General features: G+C 46.0%; 1 protein-coding gene across 4 annotated transcripts in view; it reads left to right on the top strand.

Moving 5' to 3' along the window:
• The window catches only part of alkal1 (ALK and LTK ligand 1), a 69,474-nt gene extending 43,843 nt beyond the window's left edge, over positions 1-25,631 (top strand). For 3 of the 4 annotated variants that reach the window (XM_038809342.1, XM_038809343.1, XM_038809341.1), the window contains 2 exons: positions 13,002-13,077; positions 25,042-25,631. In XM_038809342.1, coding sequence (XP_038665270.1) covers positions 13,002-13,066 — 65 coding nt within the window. In that variant the 3' untranslated portion in view covers positions 13,067-13,077; positions 25,042-25,631. The remainder of the gene's footprint in view (positions 1-13,001; positions 13,078-25,041) is intronic. The other variant, XM_038809344.1, reaches the window with a different exon arrangement.
• The last annotated feature ends 432 nt before the right edge of the window (positions 25,632-26,063 follow it).

Genomic DNA, 26,063 nt, shown 5'->3' with positions numbered 1-26,063 from the left:
TTCGAATGGAAATCCACCTAACCTGCACATCTTTAGACTGTGGGAGGAAACCAGAGCATCCGGAGGAAACCCAAGCAGACACGGGAAGAATGTGAAAACTCTACACAGACAGTAAGCCAAGGCCAGAATTTAACCTGGGTCCTGGCGATGTGGGGCAGCAGTAATAACTACTGTGCCACTGTGCTGCCCTGATACATTCCTTCTGTACAACAAAGTCTACTTTTGATAACCTGTGCACGTCACTTTCAAATAAATGGACTTCCTCTCAAATCACTGTCTATGCTATCACATGACAATAAAACAGCTCCCTTTGTCCCTTTGGAGAGCTGATACCACAGGGATATTGTCACTGGACAAGTAACCTAGAGACCCAGGGTAATGCTCTGGGGGCCAGGGTTCAAATCTCATAGTGGAATTTGAGTTCAATAAAAGAAAGCCCATAATCTAAAGTCTAATGATGACAATGGAACATTGTTAAATTTTGTCAAAGCCCATCTGCCTCACTAAGGTCTTTTAAGGAAGGAAATCTGCTGTCCTTATGTGGTCTGGCCTATATGTGACTCCAGTCCCGCAAAACGTGATTGACCCTTAAATGCCTTGTGAAATTGCCAAGCAAGCCACTTAGTTTGTTCCAAATTTGAGACAGCTCTTCCACAAACTAGTCAAGCAACAGCCTGACATACTCATCGTGATGGAATCATACCTCACAGATAATGTCCGAGACACCACTATCACTATCCCTGGGTATATCCTGTCCCCACAGAGGTGGCGGCACAGCGGTATACAGTTTTCTGTGAGTACTCAACATTGGCACTGATCCATGAAGTCTCATGGCATCAGGGCAAACAAGGGCAAGGTAACCTCCTCCTGAGGAGCCCAGCACATCAGTGCAAAAGATAACTGAAACATTCATAACAAATTTCAGCTAGAAGTGCCATGTGGATGATGCAGCTTGATTTCCTCCGGAGGTACTCAGCATCGCAACTGTCAGTTTTCAGCCAATTTGATTCACTCCACGTTATATCAAGAGATGGCTGAAGACACTGGATATTGAGAAGGCTATGGGTCCTGACAATATTCTGGCAATTGTACTGATTTGTGCTCTCGAACCTCCTGCGCCTTGAGCCAAGCTCTTCCAGTACAGCTACAACACTGGCATCTAACTAGTAAGTGGAAAATACCCCAGCTATGTCCTGTACACAAAAAACAGGTCAAATACAACCAGGCCAATTACCACCCCATCAGTTTATTCTGAGCCATCAGTAAAGAGACCGGGATCAATTGCATCCTTGGGTGACTGTGTGGAGTTTGCACTTTCTTCCCCTGTCTGCATGGGTTTCCTCCGGGTGCTCCGGTTTCCTCCCAGAGTCCAAAGATGTGCAGGTTAGGTGGATTGGCCATGCTAAATTGCCCCTTAGTTTCCAGGAATGAATGGCCTCCAACTGCATTGTGGGGATTCTGTGAAAGTGATGGAAAGGATCAGTAACAGTGCTATCAAGTGGCACTTCGCAATGACTTGCTTACTGATGGTCAATTTGGATTCTGTCAGGGCCATTGAGCAACTGATCTCATTACAGCCTTAATTCAAACAAAACCAAGACAAAAGAACTGAATTTCAGAGATGAGGTGTGAGTGACTGCCCTTGACATTAAGGTAGCATTTGTGACAACAAGGAGCCCGAGCAAAACTGAACTGGACTAGTCATACAAATACTGTGGTAGAACAAGTAAGAAGCTAAAAAGCCTGCATGAGTAAATCACCCCCTGACTCCCCAAAGCATGTCCACAAGGAACAAGCCAAGAATGTGCTGGAATACTCTACACTTGCCTGCTTGGGTGCAGCTTCACAACACACAAGAAGCTCAACACCATCCAGGACAAAGCAGCCCACTTTACTGGCACCCGAAGCACATCTATTTACTCCCTCCACCTCCGACAAACAGTCGCGGTAATGTGGACGATCTGCAAGATCTTTGTGATAAACCCCTCAACCAAGGGGAACAACTGCTTCCTAATTACCCAATGCAACCGCTTCCTAATCTTATACCATATCCCCCTTAGCTTTCTCTGCTCTGTAGAAAGAAATCAAAGCTTATCCAGTCTCTCCTTAGAGCTCAGTAGCTCCATCCCAGGCAGCATCCTGGTGAATCTCCTCTGTACTCCCTCCAGTGCAATCATCGCATTCCTATTGTGAGGTGACCAGAACTACACACAGTACTCCAATTGTAGCCTAACCCACGTACTATAGAGCTTCAACATAGCCTCCTTGTTCTTACATTTTATGTCACGACTGATAAAGGCAAATGTTCCAAATGCCTTCTTAACTATCCTATTCACCTGCTCTGTCACCTTCAGGGATCTGTGAACAAATACCCCCAAATCCACATGTTCTTCTGAGCTTCCTAATGTCCTGCCATTCATTACATACTCCCTTGTCCTGTTTCCTCTTCTACAATGCCTCACCTCCCACTTACCAGGGTTAAATACCATCTGGTCTGCCCATCTGATCAACCCATCTATATCTTCCTGTCACCTCCCACTGTGTTTTTTTATACATTTAGAGTACCCACTTCATTTTTTCCAATTAAGGGGTAATTTAGCGTGGCCAATCCACCCTGCACATCTTTGGATTGTGGAGGCGAAACCCACGCAAACACAGGAAGAATGAGCAAACTCCACACAGACAGTGACCCAGAGGCAGGATCGAACCCGGGATCTGGGTGCCATGAGGCAGCAGTGCGAATCACTGCGCCACCGTGCTTCCCCCTTCTTCACTGTTAACCACCCTTCCTGGTGTTGTCTGCAAACTTATTTATCATTCCTCCATGTTCCCATCTGTACAATTTATATATATAAAACAAACAATAAGGGACCCAGCATTGATCCCTGTGTGCACCGTTGGACACTGACTTCCAGTTACTCAAACAGCCTTCTACCACCACCCTTTGTGTCCTATTTCTAAGCCAGTTTCGGATCTACCTCGCCAAGTATCCTTGAATTCCATGTGCTTCAACCTTCTCAATCAGTATCCCATATGGGACATTGTCAAAGGCTTTGCTAAAATCCATAGAAACTACATCAACTGCATTTTCTTCATCCACACTCACGGCCACTTTATCAAAATATTTCTATCAAATTTATCAGGCATGACCTCCCTCTTCCAAACCCATGACTGCTACCATCCAGAGGGACAAGGGTAGCTGACACATGGGAACACCATCAGCAGGATGTTCCCCTCCAAACCACTCATCATCCTGATTTGGAATTATCTCTGTTCCTTCACTGTCGCTGGGGTGAAAATCCTGGAACTCCCTCCCTAACAGCACTGTGGGTAAGCCTGTACCACATGGACTGCAGCGGTTCAGGAAGGCAGCTCACTACCACCATCTTGAGGGCAATTAGGAATATGTCCCACCACATGAGTGTCTTCCTCCTGGTAGGATTCAAACCTCCATCAATCATGAAACACCATGACAGTGCAGTATTTTTCTTTCTTTATTCTTTCATGTGATGTGGGCACCACTGGCAATTGCTCTTAAACTGAGTGTTTACTGGGCCATTTTGGAAGGTAATTAAGAGTCAACCACCTTGCTGTCAATCTGGAGTGAGGTCAGACCAGGAAAGGATGGCAGATTTCCCCTATGAAGAGCACCAATGAACCAGATGAGTTTTTACAATGATCAATGACAGTTGACGATATGTTTTATATTCAAAAATTTTCAGTTGAATTTAATTTCCCCCAGCTGCCATGGTGGGAGCATTAGCCAGGGACTCTGGATTATTAGTCCAGTGACATTACCACTGCACCAAAATCTCTGCCATAATGCATTCCTGACTGTACGCAACCAAGGTGTTCTTTCAATGAATATGGGCAGAGGGTATCAATCATGGTGCCTTCATTCTATGGCAATCCATTTTACCTGCTGCATTTGAGTCACCATGCCTTACCAAAGGGTAAAAACAATGATGGAGTTTTCCTGCCGGAAGAGGCGGTAGAGTGCAGATCATGCATCCCATACACTGATGTCACATGCTCTGGCGTGAAATCGCGGAGGAGAGATTCTTCCATTTTGTACCTTCCATCAAGCAAGCAACAGGACTGTGTGAAGAACTGAAGATGAATAATTTTGTATTAAAGGAAGAGACGTAAACAGGCCACGATCTCAAAATTGAATCTGGTGGAGAGAGCTTTCTCAGGAGAGTCCAGGGCACGACAATGGCAGCAGGGTAGCATGGGGGTTAGCATAAATGCTTCACAGCTCCAGGGTCCCAGGTTCGATTCCTGGCTGGGTCACTGTCGGTGTGGAGTCTGCACGTCCTCCCCCTGTGTGCGTGGGTTTCCTCCGGGTGCTCCGGTTTCCTCCCACAGTCCAAAGATGTGCGGGTTAGGTGGATTGGCCATGCTAAATTGCCCGTAGTGTCCTAATAAAAGTAGGGTTAAGGGGGAGGTTGTTGTGTTACGGGTATGGGGTGGATACGTGGGTTTGAGTAGGGTGGTCATGGCTCGGCACAACATTGAGGGCCGGGTGGCCTGTTCTGTGCTGTACTGTTCTATGTTCTAATGCACTGCTGGTTCCAGCTGTATCCAATGCTCCAGGAACAAACAATTAAGAAGAAATGGAAATTGGGAACAATGCAGTATAAAGATGATTTCTTCAGGTGTGGCATTGTTTATTTTGCTAATGCAAATCAAGATGCAAAGCCAATGTATGTTATCTGCAGGGAAGTACTGGCAAATTAAATTTCAAAACCCTCAAAACATCAAAGGCATTTGAAGATGAAGCATGGCGGGTTCGAGGACAAACCTATTGATTTATTTTCAAAGGATGCAGCGAGAACTTAAACCGTCAGCTGAAGTCCTTAGCAGAAATGTAACATTGAATGATAAAGCAAGTGAGATTGTGAGGGCCAAGTAGACTCGCCTGTCACATTAAAGGTAATCAATAATGGTGTGTCAGGAAGATCACCCGGCATGGGTCATGAACGTTGATCGGCGTGGGTCACGAAGTTCAGCATAGATCCCGAAGATCAACCGGTTGGTAAAAGTTGGTCCTAGGAAAATAAAGTTCAGAAAACATAGATCTAAAGAAGAAATCCCAAGTAGTTCAACACAAATACAGGAGGTAATGCTATACTAATAAATAGTGAAAATGAAAAAGGAACCCCTGAAAACCAAAATGTAGCCCTCAAGAAAATTCACAAAGAACCCTTGAAAAAATTGAATTACATTAGCACTGGGAGTGCTATCCTTCTGGCTGTAGCATGGCTGTTGGATGTTGCTGATTTTCAGTGGAGGAGACGGTTTAGAACAAAGAACAAAGAAAATTACAGCACAGGAACAGGCCCTTCGGCCCTCCCAGCCTGTGCCGATCCAGATTCTTTATCTAAACCTGTCTCCTATTTTCCAAGGTCTACTTCCCTCTGTTCCCCGCCCGTTCATATATTTGTCTAGATGCATCTTAAGTGATGCTATCATGCCTGCCTCTACCACCTCCGCTGGCAAAGCGTTCCAGGCACCCACCACCCTTTCCACGCACATCTCCCTTAAACTGTCCCCCTCTTACCTTGAAATCGTGACCCCTTGTAATTGACACCCCCAATCGTGGAAAAAGCTTGTTGCTATCCACCCTGTCCAAACCTCTCATAATTTTGTAGACCTCAATCAGGTCCCCCCTCAACCTCCGTCTTTCCAATGAAAACAATCCTAATCTACTCAACCTTTCTTCATAGCTAGCACCCTCCATACCAGGCAACATCCTGGTGAACCTCCTCTGCACCCTCTCTAAAGCATCCACATCCTTCTGGTAATGTGGCGACCAGAACTGCATGCAGTATTCCAAATGTGGCCTAACCAAAGTCCTATACAACTGTAACATGACCTGCCGACTCTTGTACTCAATACCCCGTCCGATGAAGGCAAGCATGCTGTATGCCTTCTTGACCACTCTATCGACCTGCGTTGCCACCTTCAGGGTACAATGGACCTGAACTCCCAGATCTCTCTGTACATCAATTTTCCCCAGGACTCTTCCATTGACCATATAGTCCGCTCTTGAATTTGATCTTCCAAAATGCATCACCTCGCATTTGCCTGGATTGATCTCCATCTGCCATTTCTCTGCCCAACTCTCCAATCTATCTATATTTTGCTGTATTCTCTGACAGTCCTCCTCGCTATCTGCAACTCCAACAATCTTAGTATCATCTGCAAACTTGCTAATCAGACCACCTATACCTTCCTCCAGGTTATTTATGTATATCACAAACAACAGTGGTCCGAGCACAGATCCCTGTGGAACACCACTAGTCACCCTTCTCCATTTTGAGACAGTCCCTTCCACCACTACTCTCTGTCTCCTGTTCTTTATCCATCTAGCTAGTACACCCTGAACCCCATACGACTTTACTTTTTCCATCAACCTGCCATGGGAAACTTTATCAAATGCCTTACTAAAGTCCATGTATATGACATCTACAGCCCTTCCCTCATCAATTAACTTTGTCACTTCCTCAAAGAATTCTGTTAGGTTTGTAAGGCATGGCCTTCCCTGCACAAAACCATGCTGCCTATCACTGATAAGTCTATTCTCTTCCAGATGTGAATAGATCCTATCCCTCAGTATCTTCTCCAACAGTTTGCCTACCACTGACGTCAAGCTCACAGGTCTGTAAATCCCTGGATTATCCCTGCTACCCTTCTTAAACAAAGGGACAACATTAGCAATTCTCCAGTACTCCGGGACCTCAACCATGCTCAAGGGTGCTGCAAAGAAATCTGTTAAGGCCCCAGCTATTTCGACCCTCGCTTCCCTCATTAACCTGGGATAGATCCCATCCGGTCCTGGGGACTTGTCCACCTTAATGTCTTTCAGAATACCCAAAACTTCCCCCTTCCGTATGACAAGTTGACCTAGAGTATTTAAACATTCATCCCTAGCCTCAACATCTGTCCTGTCCCTCTCCTTGGTGTATACCGATGCAAAGTACTCATTAAGAATCTCACCCATTTCCTCTGACTCCACTTTTGTCTTTAAGTGGGCCAATCCTCTCTCTAGTTACTCTCTTGCTCCTTATATACGAATAAAAGGCTTTGGGATTTTCCTTAACCGTGTTAGCCAAAGATATTTCATGATCCCTTTTAGCCCTCTTTATTGCGCGTTTGAGATTCGTCCTACTTTCCCGATATTCCTCCAAAGCTTCATCAGTTTTGAGTTGCCTTGATCTTATGTATGCTTCCTTTTTCATCTTAGCTAGTCTCACAATTCCACCAGTCATCCATGGTTCCCTAATCTTGCCATTTCTATCCCTCATTTTCACAGGGACATGTCTGTCCTGCACTCTAATCAACCTTTCCTTAAAAGACTCCCACATTTCAAATGTGGATTTACCCTTAAACAGCTGCTCCCAATCCACATTCCCTAGCTCCTTCCGAATTTTGTTATACTCTGCCTTTCCCCAATTTAGCACTCTTCCTTTAGGACCACTCTCGTCCTTGTCCATGAGTATTCTAAAATTTACGGAATTGTGATCGCTATTCCCAAAGTAATCACCGACTGAAACTTCAACCACCTGGCCGGGATCATTTCCCAATACCAGGTCCAGTATGGCCCCTTCCGAGTTGGACTATTTACATACTGCTCTAAAAAACTCTCCTGGATGCTCCTTACAAACTCTGCTCCACCTACGCTTCCAACACTACATGAATCCCATTCAATGTTGGGGAAGTTGAAATCTCCCATCACAACCACCCTATTGCTGCTACATTTTTCTCTAATTTGTCTGCATATTTGTACCTCTACTTCATGCTCGCTTTTGGGAGGCCTGTAGTAAAGTCCCAACAATGTTACTGCACCCTTCCTATTTCTTAGCTCCACCCATATTGCCTCAGTGCTCAAAACCTCCATAGTGCCCTCCTTAATCACAGCTGGGATATCATCTCTGACCAGTAATGCAACTCCTCCACCCCTTCTACCTCCCTCTCTATCCCTCATGAAGCATCTATACCCTGGGATATTCAGTTGCCAGTCCTGCCCTTCCCTCAACCAAGTCTCAGTAATACCAATAACATCATATTCCCAGGTACTCATCCAAGCCCTAAATTCATCTGCCTTACCTGCTACACTTCTCACATTAAAACAAATGCACCTCAGACCACCTGTCCCTTTGCGTTCATCATCTCTTCCCTGTCTACTCTTCCCCTTAGTCACATTGAGTTTATTATCTAATACCTTACTGGCTTTAGTTACTGCCTCTTTACTGACCTCTAACTTCCCAATCTGGTTCCCATCCCCCTGCCACATTAGTTTAAAAATTAGTTTAGGTTTAGATGGGCAGCATGGTAGCACAGTGGTTATCACTGTTGCTTCACAGTGGCAGGGACCCGGATTCGATTCCTGGCTTTGGTCACTGTTTGTGTGGAGTCTGCACGTTCTCCCAGTGTCTGCATGGGTTTCCTCCGGGTGCTCCGGTTTTCTCCCACAAAGCACCGAAAGACATGTTGTTAGGCGAATTGGATATTCTGAATTCTTCTGAGTACCCGAACAGGCACCGGAATGTGACGGGTAGGGGATTTGCACAGTAACTTCATTGCAGTGTTCATGTAAGCCTACTTGTTAGGGAGGGAAAACGTGGGGTAAACAAACCCCAATGGAGTTTCGAACATGACCTTGTCACAACAAACATCCCGTTCTGCAAGAGAGACAAGCAGAAGGCCTCATGACAACACCCCCACTCCAAGCACTGGCACGTAATAGGCTAAATTATCATTTGAGCGAGGAACCGAAAAGGCGTCCCCAACACCTGCGCGATTTCAGGAGTCGATGACTGCCAGACTGACAACCGACTAATCGACTCTACCACTTCCGTCAACCTGGATCCAAACTAGCAGAGGCAGAAAAATCTCTGCTTCCGGACATTCAATGTAGCTGGGCTCAAAGACCCTGAGAATAAAGAACTACTCAGCCGGTGCCTCACAGCCAATCTGGCGTTGACCAACGAGCCAGAGCCGCAGAGTGCCCACAGCCACGAGACCGCCCTACCAGCCACCATAGTCAGCACCAACGAGGAGACCCGTTCGTTTACAATGATCAGGAGATCCAGGATATTCTGGACCACAAGCTCAAGGTGTTCCTGAATTGGCAGCTTCACAAAAACCCAAGTAAGAGAAAGCAAACCAACAGGCAATTGTAGGCTGATGTGCAACAAAGAACCCCTGATTTAACAAACAGATGGTGGGTGGAAAGAGCGCAAGTGACTTTGCAACTTACTGACAACCACAACCTGAATGGCTTCTCCAGCACAATTAAAGCCATCTAGGGTCCGAATACCCAGACACCTTCACACTGAGAGCCAAAAACAGAGAGGCGCTCATCAAAGGTACAAAGGCAGTCAATGCCCACTGGAAAGAACATTTCAAGGACCTCCTCAACCAAGACACAGCCTCGATGCTCCTGCCCTCGACACCATCCCGCTACCTACCACCATCTCCGCACTGCCCCAGCCTGCCGTGAGGTTTAAAAGGCCATCGAACAGCTGAAAAACAACAAGTTTTACAACACAGATGGAATCCCTGTTGAAGTAATAAAATACGGCGGAGAGACATGCGTGACACGAATGCGCAGCCTCATGACCCCCGTCTGAAAGGAAGACCGCATGCTGGGAGATCTCAGGGACGCCATAATTGTGACCACCTTCAAGAAAGGAGACAGGTCCAACTCCTGAAATTACAGAGGATTTCCCTTCTGTCCGCCACGATATAGGCCATCGCGAGAATCCTCCTCAACCAACTCCTCCCAGTGCCTTAAGAGCTCCTCTCTGAGTCTCATTGTAGATTCCGGTCATCAAGGCACAATGGACATGATCTTCAGCACACGACAAATCCAAAAAAAGTGCAGGGTTCCACACCAAGCCCAGTACATGACACTTCTTCGATCTCGCAAAGGTCTTCGAATCTGTCAACTGTGAGGGATTGCGGAACATCCTCCTCAAATTCTACTTCTGCAGAAATTTGTCACGGTGACATGCTCCACTATGACATGCAATAGATCCATCAGAGAGTCAATACAAGTAAACTGGAGTCAAGTAGGGCTGCGTTATTGCACCAAAGATCTTCCCTATCTTCTTCACTGCAATATTCCACGCTATCACCATGAATCTTCCCGCCAGAGCAGAGCTGACCAGGATAAGCGAGAAACTGTTTAGCCTCCAGCGCCTCCAGACCAGAACCAAGACCACCTCACCTTCTGTCACTGAGTTGCAGTACACAGATGACACGTGCATGTGTGAGCATTCAGAGGCTAAGCTACAAACCGAGATGTATGAGAGAATGGGCTTCAGACTAAACATCTGGAAAACAAAGGTTCTCTACCAGCCTGTTCCTGCCACACAACACTGTCCCCCGACCATCAAGATCCACGGCAATCCGCTGGACAACGTTTGAATACTTCCCATAGGCCAGGCGCCTCCTCTCAGTGCGAGCAGATATCGACGATGAAATCCAACACTTAGGAAAGTTTCTTCCCACTCCCCTCATGATACCTGCCGGCAGGAGCCCATAAAAAGTGTGCCAGTTTCCAAAGCGGTACGTGTGGTGTAACAGCAGCATTACATCTTTGCTCCATGTCAAAATGTTCATTAGACCACTAACAGAGAGGGTAAATGCAATTCTAATCAATTAACACTTCAATTGCAGTCTGAGCAGAACACAAGAAAAAGTTGACCATCTGAAAGGCTTTCCTTTCTGGCCTTTTATAGGTGAAAATATGGGACAGCACCATTGAGCTTTTCTGCAATGTTTTGCCAAATCTGCTGATGTGCATGTTTTTCATATGCATCACACCTCACCATGCTGAAATTAAGATTTATTGTTCTGTCTCCCACTCTAACTGATTCTTTCCCAATGCCTCAGATTGCAGAGCTGCTATCCCCCTCACTTTGCAGCTCTGACATTTCATATATATTGAAGTAGAAAAAGTTCCCCCAATAGATAAATGAGTTTAATAGTGTTGAATAATTTTTGATCAGTTAATGTTAGTTGGTGGTTCTGTCTCAATGACTGCTCTTTATGTTCTTTAGTCTTTGTTACAATTACCTGCCAACAGTTTACAGTATATACTTTAATATATAGTTTTATTGGAGTGTTTTGTTCATTTTTCTTTATCATCCTGAGATACAAATTCTACTGATTCTACTGTATGAATGTCATTGTGTCAAGGATACAATGTTCATTAATTTCTGCTGTCTATTTTTGGTAGCCTCCTTAGAATCAGGAAACAAAATAAAATATACCATAGAAAGTTTAAAATGATCAATTTTCAAAGGTATCAATTTACAATTTCAAAGTTATTATCACATTTTCAATGTTTAATGAACAGTATTAAGCTTCTGGAAATGAAAGTGTGAGGATTGAAATCACAAAGAGAGAATTTCAATTCTGCTTCTCCATTTACTTGGGCAAAAAATGAAAGATGAGGGTGTCAACTTTTGGGTCATAATCTCCCAGGCTAATTTCTTCCAAGAAATGCACTGGCTTCCAAATTGGTGGCAGTTGTATTTACCCCATGGTGGCATAATTGTAATAGAACATAGAACAGTACAGCACAGAACAGGCCCTTCGGCCCTCGATGTTGTGCCGAGCAATGATCACCCCACTCAAACCCACGCATCCACCCTATACCCGTAACCCAACAACCCCCCCCCCTAAACCTTACTTTTTAGGACACTACGGGCAATTTAGCATGGCCAATCCACCTAACCCGCACATCTTTGGACTGTGGGAGGAAACCGTAGCACCCGGAGGAAACCCACGCACACACGGGGAGGACGTGCAGACTCCGCACAGACAGTGACCCAGCCGGGAATCGAACCTGGGACCCTGGAGCTGTGAAGCATTTATGCTAACCAACATGCTACCGTGCTGCCCCACGTAATGTGTAATGTGGGGAAGTGCCTCCGCTCCTTAATATTACAACGGCTGCACTTATAAAATATTTCAAAAAGAAGCATTCGGGACATTCTGTGCCTGTGAAAATTGCAACATTGATCCAAATTTTTTAAAAACTGGATTTTGCTGAAAGTCCCTGATTTATACCCTTAAGAACAGACTGAATTTCACTTCCCTATGGAATCATGGAACAGTTATAACAGAGAAATAACCATTGATCAGTTGAGCCTCTGTTGACTCTGCAAGAACAATTCAGCTAGTTCCACTCCTGACCCTATTCCCTACCCCTGCAATTTCTTTCCTTTCATGCGCTTATCCAATTTCCGATCGAAAAGCATAGCTGAATCTGCTTCCACCACCCTTTGAAGCACTGTATTTTAAACTGTAACCATTCTCTCCATAAAAAATATTTTCCTTGTGTCGCCTTTGGTTCCTTTGCCAATCACTTCAAATCAGCACCTATCCTCTGGTTTAATAATAATAATCTTTACTAGTGTCACAAGTAGGCTTACATTAACACTGCAATTAAGTTACTGTGAAAACGCCCTCGGTGCTACACTCCGGCGCCTGTTCAGGTACATTGAGGGAGAATTCAGAATGTCCAATTCTCCGAACAAGCATGTTGAGACTTGTTGAAGGAAACCAGAGCACCCGGAGGAAACCCACGCAGACACAGGGAGAATAAAATGTCCTCTCAACCTTCACTTTTCTGCAGAGGAAAGCTCCAGCTTCTCTAACTTATCCTCATGATTGAAGTCTCATCCCTGGAACAATTCCCGTAAATCTTTTCCAAGCCCTTTCTAAAGTCTTTGCACTCTTCCTAAAGCACTGTAGCTTTATTGAATTGGACAGAATATTCCAGTGGAGGTCGTTCTGTGGAGGTTGATCAGAACTTCCTTTGGAGTCTAAATTTCCGGATTAGGCTCTGATTTTACAATGAACTGCAGCAATGTATTAAAAATCATCAAGACTTTCACTGCGTTTGAATAAAATTGTTCACAAAAAGTTATTGTTCTCTAAATATTTAATTCTAAAATTCCATTGTGTGCTTTCTGTTTCAGACTATAAAAGATGTGCAAGGTTACTAACAAGATTAGCTGTGAGCCCATTGTGTACACAACATTAAATGTTTGCCATGTAAGTATACCGTATATGCATAAAATGATCTTAGCTTTAGGTGTTAAAATTCCTTGGCCCTGCTGTGTGAGCACAGTGAACTGCGTATATCACATCTGAATGCTGAGCATTCAGAGTTAGGACAAAATCAATTTCTTTCAATAATTGTGAAACTTTACTATGGTCACATTTTGGATGCTTGCCAGATGGTAGCTAATCATGAGCCGCATGTGGTGAATTTGGAATCCAAATATGGCTTTAATTCTCTTGTTAATCAAGATTCTATCTACATATACATTAAAAATATTAATTGACCCTGCCTCCTCTCATCTCTGGGAAAAGAGTTCCAATGATTCCTGGTCCTGTGAAAGAAGGTAATTCTACTCATCTCCATCTTAAATGGGAGAGCCCTTAATTTTAAACTGCATCCCAGTTCTACATTCTCCCACAAGGGGAAACATGCTTTCAGCATCCACCCTGTCCTGTATTCCCTCAGAAACTTATATGTTTCAATAACATCACCCCTCGACCTTCTAAATGACAATGGACACAGGCTCAGCCTGTCCAACCTTTCCGCATAACATTGCTGTCCTCATCCCATTCCAGGGATCAATCGTATGGACTTTCTTTGAACTTGCTTCTAATGCATTTTATCCTTTTTTAAATAGGAAGACAAAAACTATACACAATACTGTAATATCCTGCAAGGGACCTACCTACTTTCCCATGTTCTTTGCGGAGTACTAGCTCCCTGGCTAGATGCAGGGTATCTCAATTAGCAAATATATAGAAGGTCGGCCAGTAAAGCATTGATCATAGAAAGAGAGAAACCAGTGACGATCTGCCTGATCGTGTACGTATCATTTCTGTAAATAAAACTTTGTCTTATTTACTCAGTGTAGGCTCCCCATGTCCTTATTAAAAATACTCTAGAGTCTCCCCAATGCCCATGGGCGGAATTATCCGGAGCGTGACGTCGATCTCGGGATCAGCAATTGGGCGGAGACTAGCTTCCGACACCGGAATTGGGACAGGTGCCGGTTTGTCGCCGGTTCGCTATGCTCCGCCCCTACAAATCGGTGTCATCGGGACGCGCGCAGTCGCAACGCCATTGGTGCGTCATTAGCTGGCCCACCCGCGATGCTCTGCCTGATCGCCGGTGGACTGGCTGATAGCGCGGCAACAGCGTTGTGACTGCGCGCTGTTGCTCGTTCTAGGTGAGTGTGCTTTACACACAATTTGGCTCTGTTTTATTCCTTAGCTCTAGAGTCGCCAGGTATCATTATGATACCGCCACAAGATTCAAGTTCAAGTTCAGACCAATAACTCAATACACCAGTTAGTAAGTTCAAAACAAGACACGTTTATTATAACAGTTATTTACTACTCATGCATATAACACTAAAAGACTAGGCTATTCCTACCACTAACAGGCCAATACTTATCTGGAATAAGGGAACTGCCGGATCAGGGAACAATGGCCTCTTGCTTTGTCCTGGATCCACAGGCTTCCAGTTGGTGTGGACTAAAGGGGTCAGGAGTGTCTACTCTCGTATCGTGCGTTGTATGACACTTACTTGATGGCGGCTGCTGACTAGGCCTCTCCTTCTCAAGGTCTTCTGCTGCAAAGGTGTTCTGCTGGGAGGGCCGCCTGGTCAAGAAGAAAGAATCAGTCCTGGGACCTGACTTTTATAGGTCCAGGGGCTTTGCGTCCTTCTGGGTGGACCCTCTATAAACGTGCAATCGTTTGGGTCTCTTCCCAATCGATTGATTTGAATTTCCCCAATAACGGGGCTTTTCCTCGATCACCGGGCGATTCCTTCCACCTTATTGGTGTTCTTTGTCTCAGACTCCACTGGCGCCGGGATGTCTGACCTTCCATAGAATGTAGCGATTGCAGTTAACTGTTGTGTCCATTGTGCCTGGGAATCACCGTGAATCACTCACTTAATATGCGCAGCTCGTTAGTTACAATTCTGTCTGGTTTCTGTAGCAGCTAGAATACAGGGGTCTCTGCAACCTGCTTGTTTCTTTGCCAATGTCCATTTTTTCCCTGTAACCTTTGCGTTCTTCCATTTTGTGTGAGGAAGTGGCCAACCCAGGTGGCTACAGCGCGTCCTGATTGACAGTGTCCAGGACCACCACACTTGTTTGGGATCTGTGCCGCTGGCTAGGGGGCTTCTGCTAGGGCCGGGAGGAGTGGTGGGGGGTAGCCAAGCGGTGGGCTGTGGGTCAGGGTGGGCAGGTTAGGCTTCCAGCATGGACAGCGCCATGTTTTCCAATGCTACTGCTGCAGTTCGCCAGCCCTGCGCATGCGCTGCCCTGGACTCGGCGATTTTCCGACCGTTTTTCATGCGATCCATGGGTGTTGCACGTGGTGCTGGTGCTAACCACTCACCAGTAGCAGAATCGGAGAGGGGCTTGCGCCGATTTTCCCGCCATGAATCTACCGCGGATTCTCCATTGGTGCCGCCGGCACTTAGCCTCAGGAACGTAGAATTCCACCCCATGTCTTTGATCCATTGCTCCCTCCCTCAAACAGAATGTGAATTCAATCATATTATGTTCATTGCTACCTAAGGTTGCCTTCAATAAGAGGTAATTAATTAATCCTGCCTGGTTGTCTGCAACCCCTGGGGAAAAGTATGATAACCTATTAACAAATGGCAATCGCTTAATTGGAAGACCATTTCAACACATATTTAAATTAACATGGCATCCCAGGTTTCATGAAACTCGCTATTGAAAGCAGCATAGGAATGCAGTGGCGACTGAGGGGCTGATTCAAATGCATGGAAATACTGCACTAACTACTCAGTACTCACAGCTGCTTTCTTACCTACTAGTGGAAAAGGTTTGTTCGGTACTTTCCCAAGGAATTCATATTCAACAGTTGAGGTTTTCTGAATCACATCAGGATGGGTGGTGCCTTGGCTGCCCTATTTTGGACCTTGGATGAGGAGCAATATGATCAGCACCAGATGTAACAACAACAACAGCAGCTGCTCTTGAGAGGCCAAGAGTTGGACAATAGAGCGGGAAGCAGGAGGAGGCTGCAGCTCACAGGAGACACTGCCCTCAGCATGGGCTGTACAGTTAAAGTTCCCTTAAGTTCTGGTGGCTGCAATTGTCATGTCAGGTGTTGGGAATTATCTGCAGCCACTTAGAGGTAGGCCAGCTCCCTGCTGGACTGAGCAACATATGACCTTGCTGTATCAAAGTCACCGTAACCTTCCAGGGCTCTGCTGGAGGCATATCCAGAAGGTGGCCTGTAATGCAAGAGTTTGTTTTCCAGAGCCAGCAATTCTAAGAACGTTGTCTGTGATGGCACCTGTTAGAATGAGTAGGCTCTCTGCTTTGTGTCTCTGACTAGCTTCCCACAGGTGCAGAACATCATGTGCAGCAAAACACATGGTGATCCAGGCACCTACTGAACAATCAGGAGCATTTTATGAACTGGGGTTTCAGCTTCATCAACTGGTGTGAATCCCAAAAAGATATTTGTGCAGGCATATGCAGGATTCCTGGGAAGCCACCATAGTGCTTTCATGCTGAGGCAGTTAAAGTTCCCTGGCATGTTTGGACCTGCAAGCAGACTTTGTGGTGGCTGTGAAGACACACGGTATATCACTTCAAATTTGGCTGATGACACACATGAAAAACCTTTTCAAAAAAATTTGGAGTAGCCAATTAATTTTTTTCCAATTAAGGGGCAATTTAGTGTGGCCAATCCACCTACCCTGCACATCTTTTGGGTTGTGGGGGTGAAACCCACGCAAACACGGGGAGAATGTGCAAACTCCACTCGGACAGTGTCCCAGAGCCGGGATCGAACCTGGGACATCGGTGCCGTGAGGCAGCAATGCTAACCACTGCGCCACCGTGCTGCCCACACACATGAGATACCTGACCAGTGAACTGCAGTAGCACCAAATATGTGCCGTATTACCACTGGATATGTGATCAAATAAGTAATTTGTTTAAGATGCATTGCAGGCCCCGAGAAAGATTTGAAGTAAGTTCTTTGCAGAAACAACTTGCTCCCAGACATGGGTGCAGTGATATTCATCCTCTTTTGACTATTTCATGACAGGGTGAAAGAGCAGGAGTGACACAGAGTATGATAAGCTGCTAGAAGAGGGAGGAGGTGAAATGGGAGGACATTCAACAAGAGATCATATTTACCCAAGGTATTATGAGAGCAGTCCACTGTCCTGCACCTCAATGATGGACAGCGTGTTAAATATCTCTGCTTTATTATGTCCTCACTAAAATATACCACCTGTTGCCACTGCCTTTACAGCCTTAGAACAGGGCAAAGATGGCAATGCCAGCAGAGGTGACCATGGCCATGAACGCTTGTGTATCTGGCTCCGTCCAAGCTGGAGCAGTGATATTTGCAACATCCCCCAGGTTATCATTGATTGTATGCATGCCACTTTGCGGTTGCTGAAGGCCAACTTTAAGATGTACCACAACAGAAAGGTCTCTTTATATCCAGCTACTCTGCATAGGGGCTGGTTTAGCACAGGGCTAAAGAGCTGGCTTTTAAAGCAGACCAAGGCAGGCCAGCAGCATGGTTCAATTCCCGTACCAGCCTCCCCGAACAGGTGCCGGAATGTGGCGACTAGGGGCTTTTCACAGGAACTTCATTGAAGCCTACTTGTGACAATAAGCGATTTTCGTTTCATTTCATTTCATATTGTGCAGGCCAATGCCTGCTATCATGGCAGCTATCATGATGCCTTCTTCACCCTGTCTTTACCTGCTGTATGATATGCATTGGACCACAGTGTGAAATAAAGCCGAATGCAAAAATATTCCAAAACAAATCTATAAAGCAGCCACACAATGCTGCATACAAATGTCAAATAATATTGTACGCATGCTTTCCACGTGTGGGTGGTTGGTGAAGGCATTGGCCATCACAATATGCAGAGTAGATGGACATAAAGAGACCTTCCTGTTGTGGTACATCTTAAATTCCTTTGGTACCTGACTGCCTTTTCCTCCCCTGGTGCTCTAATGTAGTGTTATTCTAGTGGTTGTAGCATGGCTGTCTGGTGAAAGGTTGTTGCCTTTCAATGGGTGAGATTGCACATGGTCTGAGGATGACCTCGAGCAGCACTGGCCTTTGGAGGCCCAGCCCAGCCTCACTGCACCATCTAACATGGGCAGGCACAGTCTGGGCTGGCTGAGAAACCACAACAAGGGCACTGGCAGAGTAGCAGTGATGAGAGGACGGATGTTGTCACCATAAGAGAGGACAGTAGGTTTGCGCTTCACAAAGTCACTGACTCTCCCTGGACTGGCACCTCAACCATCTTAGTAATTTGATAGAGGGCCCCTACAATCCTCTTTGTGGTATCTGCAGCCCTGAATGCAGCAGTTTGTGTAGCATCGAGCTCATCTTGTCAGCTGAGCAGTCAGAGCCGGTGTAAAAGCAAACTGGCCTTCTATTGCAGAAGTCTGAGATTCCACTGCAGCATCAAAGTTCTAGGTGGTTGGTTGCTGCAATGGAAGCTGGGACAGCAGACATTAGACTCTGTATCATGGTTCAGCTTGCAAGTGGGATCACTGGTATGACTTCCAGAGTGGAAAGGGTGGACTCCAAGCATTGCCAAAGCCTTGTGCAAAGTTAATGCCGGAATCCTCTGTGCTTCTTCACTTTGGAAGCAGGCTTTCTGTTATGCCAGCCAATGAAACAAATGTTAAATTTTGCATATCCATCAGTCTTCCTTAGTTGACCACTCCATCACTCATCTGAGTCCTCAGCAACACAACACCCGTGGGATCTCATCCAACAACACTTCCTGGTTCTTTTCCCCCCTTTGCTAGCTGCAGCCTACTTGTGTCTGGTGTCTCATTCTCTGCAGATGCTGCTGGACATTATCCTCCAAAGTACCTGCAATGTCAGTAACTGTGCTGTTGGCTGTGAATGGTGGAGCAGATGACAAAGTTTCTTCTTCATCGGTGTCCTTCTACTCTTTCATCTCTTTATCTTCCATCACTGCCTGACCAGGTGGCAGTTCTGGTGCACCTGGAAGGATAAAGACACAAAGATTGGGTTGTGATGAGGAAAGAAGGGGAAAGAAATAGGTGCATGTTTACACCACATGAAGCTTGTAACTCAGAAGAGGTTGAGGTTTGATGTGCATGTGGAATGTGATGAGAAGGATTAGGTATGAATTTACCATAATTTTCAATAGATTCAGCCATGCAGCCATGCTTGCCCCCCCCCCCCCCCCCCCACCCCCCCACCCCACCCCCCAGTGTTAGTGAGTGTGATGTAAGTATTTTGGTGATGTGACTATAATCATGTGCTTGATATCAAGGAAACATTGACCAAGTATGGCATCAAAGAGCCCTAGTAAAAATGGAGTTAATGGGAATCAGGGGGAAAACTCTCCATTGGTTGGAGTCATACGTACCTAGCATAAAAGAAGATGGTTCTAGTTGTTGGAGATCAGTCGTCTCAGCCCAAGGAAATCACTGTTGGAGTTTCTCAGTTTGCATCCTAGGCCCAACCATCTTCAGCTGCTTCATCAAAGACCTTCCCTCAATTATAACATCAGAAGGAGGGATGTTCACTAATGATTGCACAATGTTCAGTACCATTTGTAACTCCTCAGAAACTGAAGAGGTTTGTGTCCATTTGGAACAAGCCTGCACAACATCCAGGCTTGTGCTGAAAAGTGGCAAGTAACATTAGGGCCACAAAGTTCCAGGCAATAACCATCTCCAACAAAGGAGTATCTAACCATCACCCTTTGACATTCAATAACATTACCATTGCTGATTCCCCTACTATCAACATGCTGGGGTTTATCACTGACCAGAAACTGAACTGGACTAGCCACATAAATACAGTGGCTATAAGAGCAGATCAGAGGCTGAGAATCATGCAGCGAGTAGCTCACTTCCTGACTCCCCAAAGCCTATCCACCATCTACAAGGCACAAGTAAAGAGTGTGATGAAATACACTCCACTTGCCTGGATGAGCACAGCTCAAGTTACACACAACATGCTCAACACTATCCAGAACAAAGCAATGTGCTTGATTGGAACTCCATTCACCAACTTCAACAGTAGCTCTCTCCACCACTGACACACAGTGGCATCTGTGTATCGCCTACAAGACGCACTGCAGGAACTCATCCATGTTCTTTCGCTACTGCATTCCAAACCATGACCTCTACCACCTAGAAGGACAATTACAGCAGATGCATGAGAATACTATCACCTGCAAGCTCTGCTGCAAGCCACACATCATTCTGAATTGGAACCATTTTGCCATTTCTTCAATTAATATCCTGGAACTCCCTTCCTAACAACACTGTGGATGTATCTACATTACATGGACTGCAGCAGTTCAAGAAGGCAGCTCATTACTACCTTCACAAGGGCAATTAGGGATGGGCAATAAATTCTGGTCTAGCCTGCAATGCCCACATCCCATGAAAGAAATTTTTAAAAGGTTGAATAGCTGAGGGTGCATGTAAGCTGTGAGATGCTTTTGCAGCAGTGCTATATCTGTGAAGGTGAGGTCATGATTGATAAAAATCGTGTATGTAGATGATGGGAGTGTGGTATGTAGAAAAGTGTGTGAGGTTCATGGTGCAGTTGGTAGGATATGACATTTGACCATGTATTGACGGTCTTTTGAAATCCCTGAAAATATTTTGTGACACTCCATCTGGGTAATTTGGGCTAGATTCCCAGCATTGACTGTCATGGCTATCAAACCCTATTGCCTTTGGAAAGGATGTATGGCCACCTGTGGATAGTGGAGCAAGGAGTCTAGTGCTGAATTAGAGAATCCATAAACTTGCTCTCCCTTCGTGAGGTTAGAAAAGCAGCTGCTTCTCGAGGTGACGGATCCCTGTAGAAATATATAAATAAACACCCTTAATATTCCCTTTGAAATGCCTCAGCCTGCCAATCTAAAAGCTTGTAAAAAGGCAAGGGTCCATGAAATTGAAGGTGAACAATGCCGTTCAAAGCTTATAGGCTTCTGGCATTCAAACAGGCTCAGAAAAGAAGGGCAATGAAATTGACAGTGCAAAAAACAAAATTGAAAAGCTTCCATCACAATAAAGGAATACTTATACCTTCATCTCATTAATCTTTGAACTTGGTATGCTGACAGACAGTTCAAAGGGTTTCAGGCTACAGATGGAAGGATTTTCATTTTATTGTCAGAGAACTTTAATTTTGAGGTACTGACAGACAGTTTAAAGTATTCAAAGACTGCAGGTGGGAAGATCAGCCAAATGACCCTATCCATGAAGGCTGAAGGGAGCGACTGGGGGGTGCTGTGGGAGTGACTGAAGAAGGGAAGCGGAGACTGAGGGGGGCTGAGGGGTGGGGAGCTGAGGGGAGAAGTTGAAGGGAGGAACTGAAGGGGGGAATTGAGAGGGGGCCCATTTCCAGAGATTAGGCTGGGGCCATAGCAGCATTCTGAGATTAGGTTGCCCTTTTTAAAGGGTACCCCGATCTCTGGAGTGTGGGATATGTCAGAAAGATTAGATCCTGCGCCTCTTGGGTCCAACATGTACCCCAATGTGTCATTGATTGGCAAGAAACCCTGATCCTGGGTACAACAATTCTATGCCATTGATTAGCACATTGGTTTCACTCCTAGCGCCAGTGAGAATAACTCCGGATTTCCTTCTGGCTGGAGCACCTAGCCTCCAATGGTGAGAATCATGCCAACAGTCCCAGTGTGTTCACCCTCACCACTGTGAAAGATCCATAAATCAATAGAATCCTAACAGTGCAGAAGGAGGTATTTGGCCCATTGGGTCTGCACTGGCCTTCCAAAAGAGCGCCATCCCTAGACACACTTCCCCTGCCATAAACCCATAACCCCACCTAGCCTGCACATCCTGAGGAACTAGCGGGGCAATTTAGCATGGCCTATCCTCTTAACCTGCACATCTTTGGACTGAGGGAGGAAACTGGAGCACCCAGAGGAAGCTCACACAGACATGGGGAGAATGTACACTGACAGTCATCCAAAACCGGAAATGAACCCGGGTCCCTGGTGCTGCGAGGCAGCAGTGTTAACCACTGGGGTACCCTGTCGCCCTGAATGGGTAAGAGTCCCGGTGGGCATGTGGGTGAAAGTGAACCCTGAGACTGGGTGCAACCCAGCCAAAAACTCTCCCGTCAGCACTCATCCACTCTCTCTCTCTCCCTCACACACTGCCTTTCTCTCTCCCCCTCTCTCTCGTACACACACATTCACCCTCCTTGATACACACACATACCTGCCCTCTCTCTCTCTCTCACCCAGCGCCAGCCCTAGGGTTGCTGGCGCCCCGGGCAAGCTGAACTTCGGCGCCCTTGGGGGGGGGGGGGGGGGGGGGGGGCGGGGGGGGGCCGAGAGGGGGGCGGACCCGGGGGGGGGGCGGGGGGGCGGACCCGAGGGGGTGGGGGGCGGGGGGGGACCGAGGGGTGGGGGCGGACCGAGGGGGGGGGGCGGGGGGAGCGGACGGAGCGGGGGGGCGGACCGAGGGCGGGGGGGCCGCCCTGGGGAGGGCGGCCACCGTGCATGCGCTGGTTGGCACCGGCCCAGCTGCGCATGCGCAGTCTCTGGCGCCCCCTAGCACATGGCGCCCCGGGCGACTGCCCGAGTTGCCGGTGCCTTGAGCCGGCCCTGCTCTCACCCTCCCCCTCTCACACATATACTCACCCCTCTCTTTCTGTCTCACACTCAACCACCCTCTCTCACAGACACACACTAACACCCTCTCCCTCACACACCAACTTACCCTCTTTCCCTCACACACACTTACCCTCTCTCTTTCTCACATTTACTCACTCCCTCCCTCCCTCACTCACTCACTCTCACACACACACCCCCATCTGTCTCTCTTACACACATTCAACCCCCCTCACACACACACATACAGACACTGACCTGCGCATTCACACCTCTCTCTTTCTCTCTCATACACACTCAACCCCTCTCTCATACACTTTCACTCTCTCCCTCTCACACCCACTCACCCCCTCACTCTCTCACAGACACACACCTATGCCCTCTCGCTCACAGACATACACTCAAATCCTCTCTCACAGACACACTCACCCCCTCTCTCTCACAGACAGGCACTTAACCTCTCTCTCTCACACGCACTCACCCAACGTCTCTCTCTCTCTCTGTCACACATACACACACTTATCCCCCTCACACACAAATTAAGCTTCGCGTTCCCTCTCTTTCTCTCACTTACATGCCCTCCCAACGACATTCACTCCCTCTCTGACTCCCACAGACACTCACTTCCACAAACATTGCTCACTCTTTCCCCTGGCCCCACTCCCAGCACACAGTTTCTATGGGCCCAAACTTCCTGCCGCTGGTGTCTGCTGTTTTTCCAATCACTGATTGTTTCTCCCCCTCGTTTGCTCCTACTAGACTCACTACTGAGCCTCTCAGCAGAAATGTGGGGGGGAGAAACAATCTGTGATTGCAGGAACTTCCACTTGCACAATTTTCCATTCCAACTTAGCTGTTTGATCGGCATTTCCGAAACTGCCGCATAGAAGAGCTTTGCGGGCACATACAACCATATGATGGAGAAGCCTGTTCTAAGAGGCACTAGCCTCACATGAATATGGGCCTCCAGCATGCTTGGCGCTGAGTGGCAAATTGCAAATTAGTAAGCAGCATAAATTTGGCCTACCGTCTGCATCAGAAGCAACGATTGGGGGTTCTTTCCTGCTTCACAGTTCCTGCACATATTGTTGGGGGCTGTCCAATTTTGCCTCTATTATCATCTTTCTGCCTCCAATTAAAATAACATGTTATTGATGGCCAATTTAGTAGATGGGCATTTAATAATAATCTTTATTAGTGTCACACGTAGGCTTATATTAACACTGCTTTGAAGTTACTGTGAAAATTCCCTCGTCGCCTCACTCTGGCACCTGTTCGGCTACACTGAGGGAGAATTCAGAATGTCAATTCACCTAATGGGCATGTCTTTTGGTGCTTGTGGGAGGAAACCAGAGCACTCGGAGGAAACCCATGCATACATGGGGAGAATGGGCAGATTCCGCAAAGAGAGGGACCTAAGCCAGGAATCGAACCTTTGTCCCTGGCGCTGTGCAGCAACAGTGCTAACCACTACTACTGTGCCGCCCATTCACACAATATCCCTCTGTCAGTTAATTTAATGAAAGGCTTGGATGAAGCAGAGTGGTAGCGGGCTAATGTGCAGCAGAAACCAGATGGGTTTTTCTGACAATGGCTTCATGCTCATCAATAGACTTTTAATTCCAGATTTTTATTGAATTGTTATTTCACCATCTGCCATGGCAGTTCCCAGAACATGAACCTGGGTCTCTGGATTGCGAGTCCATGACAATACCTCAGCGCCATCAATATCTCTCAGATCCTGTTTGTCTCTGGTTGCCCAGGGCTTCTCTGTGGGTTGGCACAATGCCGAGCTAGCAGATTTTGTACTCCATATCAGAATAGTTCGGTTGGAAAACAGTAAGGAAGGAAGCAAACAAGAAGAGAATTATCATTATTCCAGGTTCAGAAGGCTTACAGGCTGATTGACCTACAAATTGCGTTCCAAAAATCTATTGGACAATGTGAAAGGTCTGAGGGGAGATGATGGGAAGACATGAAAAGAATCAAAGAACTGGCAAGTATTGGAGATAATGAAAATACACGGGAGAGGCAATCTCAGGGTCAAATAGAATTGCAGCAGGTCTGAAATAAAAAGAAAATATTGGCTAAATATAGTGGATACTGCAATGTCCAAATTCATCCCCAGTGGGTTTCCACTTGAGTTTTAGACCTTAGTTAAACTGTAACATCTCGATGCTACATGTAGGAAAATGAGTTGCAATAAATGTATGTGCAGCTTATAGGTTAAAAATATATATACAGTCAATAAATTCTTTCTTTAGCTCAGAACCTGTTGCTTTTTAGTTTCTAAATGTTAATTTCAATTTTTTTACAGACCCAAATTATTGAAGGTGGAAACGCGATTTGCCTAGGAAGTGCCTTGAGACTTTTCCCAAGATGGATCCAAATTATAGCTAATATTCTTTTGGTTTACAGCATTGTTTGTTTTAATTACTGAATGCTTTTTATTTTCATGTGTGTGAAAACATTCCACTTTTTGTGTTAATTAAACATATCTTTGATTTATAATATTATCTTAGAATTCAAATAGACCAATTATTTATTGAAATACTTTGTATATAATGATCTGCACTGATGAACTATTGTAAACAGAAAATCTCTGTTGTAAGAAGCATAGCCTTTATAGATTCTCATTTTATTGTTGTGACTTCTAAAATAATTCTAGCAGTGGACCAAAGCAGTGAAGTTCCAATATCAGCAGTTCTGTTATTTAACAGAAGTGCCAAACAAATAGTAGTGCTCTAATCAACAGGCTGCGAGGTAAGATGGTAGTTTTGAAGGTATAGAACATAGAACAGTACAGCACAGAACAGGCCCTTCGACCCTCGATATCGTGCCAAGCATGGTCCGAAACCAAGATCAAGCTATCCCACTCCCTGTCATTCTGGTGTGCTCCATGTGCCTATCCAATACCCGCTTGAAAGTTCCTAAAGTGTCCGACTCCACTATCACAGCAGGCAGTCCATTCCACACCCTAACCACTCTCTGAGTAAAGAACCTACCTCGGATATCCCTCCTATATTTCGCACCCTGAATCTTATAGTTATGCCCCCTTGTAACAGCTACATCCACCCGAGGAAATAGTCTCTGAACGTCCACTCTATCTATCCCCCTCGTCAGATCATTGTTCTGTAATTTCTAGTGTAAGAAAGAGACCCAAGTGATTCCCAAAGCTTATGGAGGTCAACTGAAATGAAGGTACAGTAGTCAGTGCAGCAAAAGTTCACTGGATGAAGACTTGTTCACTTTACAATTTCCCCAGCTAGTGTGAAGGGATTGTCCCTTTTCAGTGACATGTCTTCCTGCTGCTGATTGAGAGCACTCTGCACTACAGGT

This window comes from Scyliorhinus canicula, chromosome 10 (assembly GCF_902713615.1).
Source record: "Scyliorhinus canicula chromosome 10, sScyCan1.1, whole genome shotgun sequence".
NCBI lineage: Eukaryota > Metazoa > Chordata > Chondrichthyes > Carcharhiniformes > Scyliorhinidae > Scyliorhinus > Scyliorhinus canicula.
Note: the sequence above shows the minus strand (reverse complement) of the source record. Positions and strands in the feature narration are given on the sequence as shown.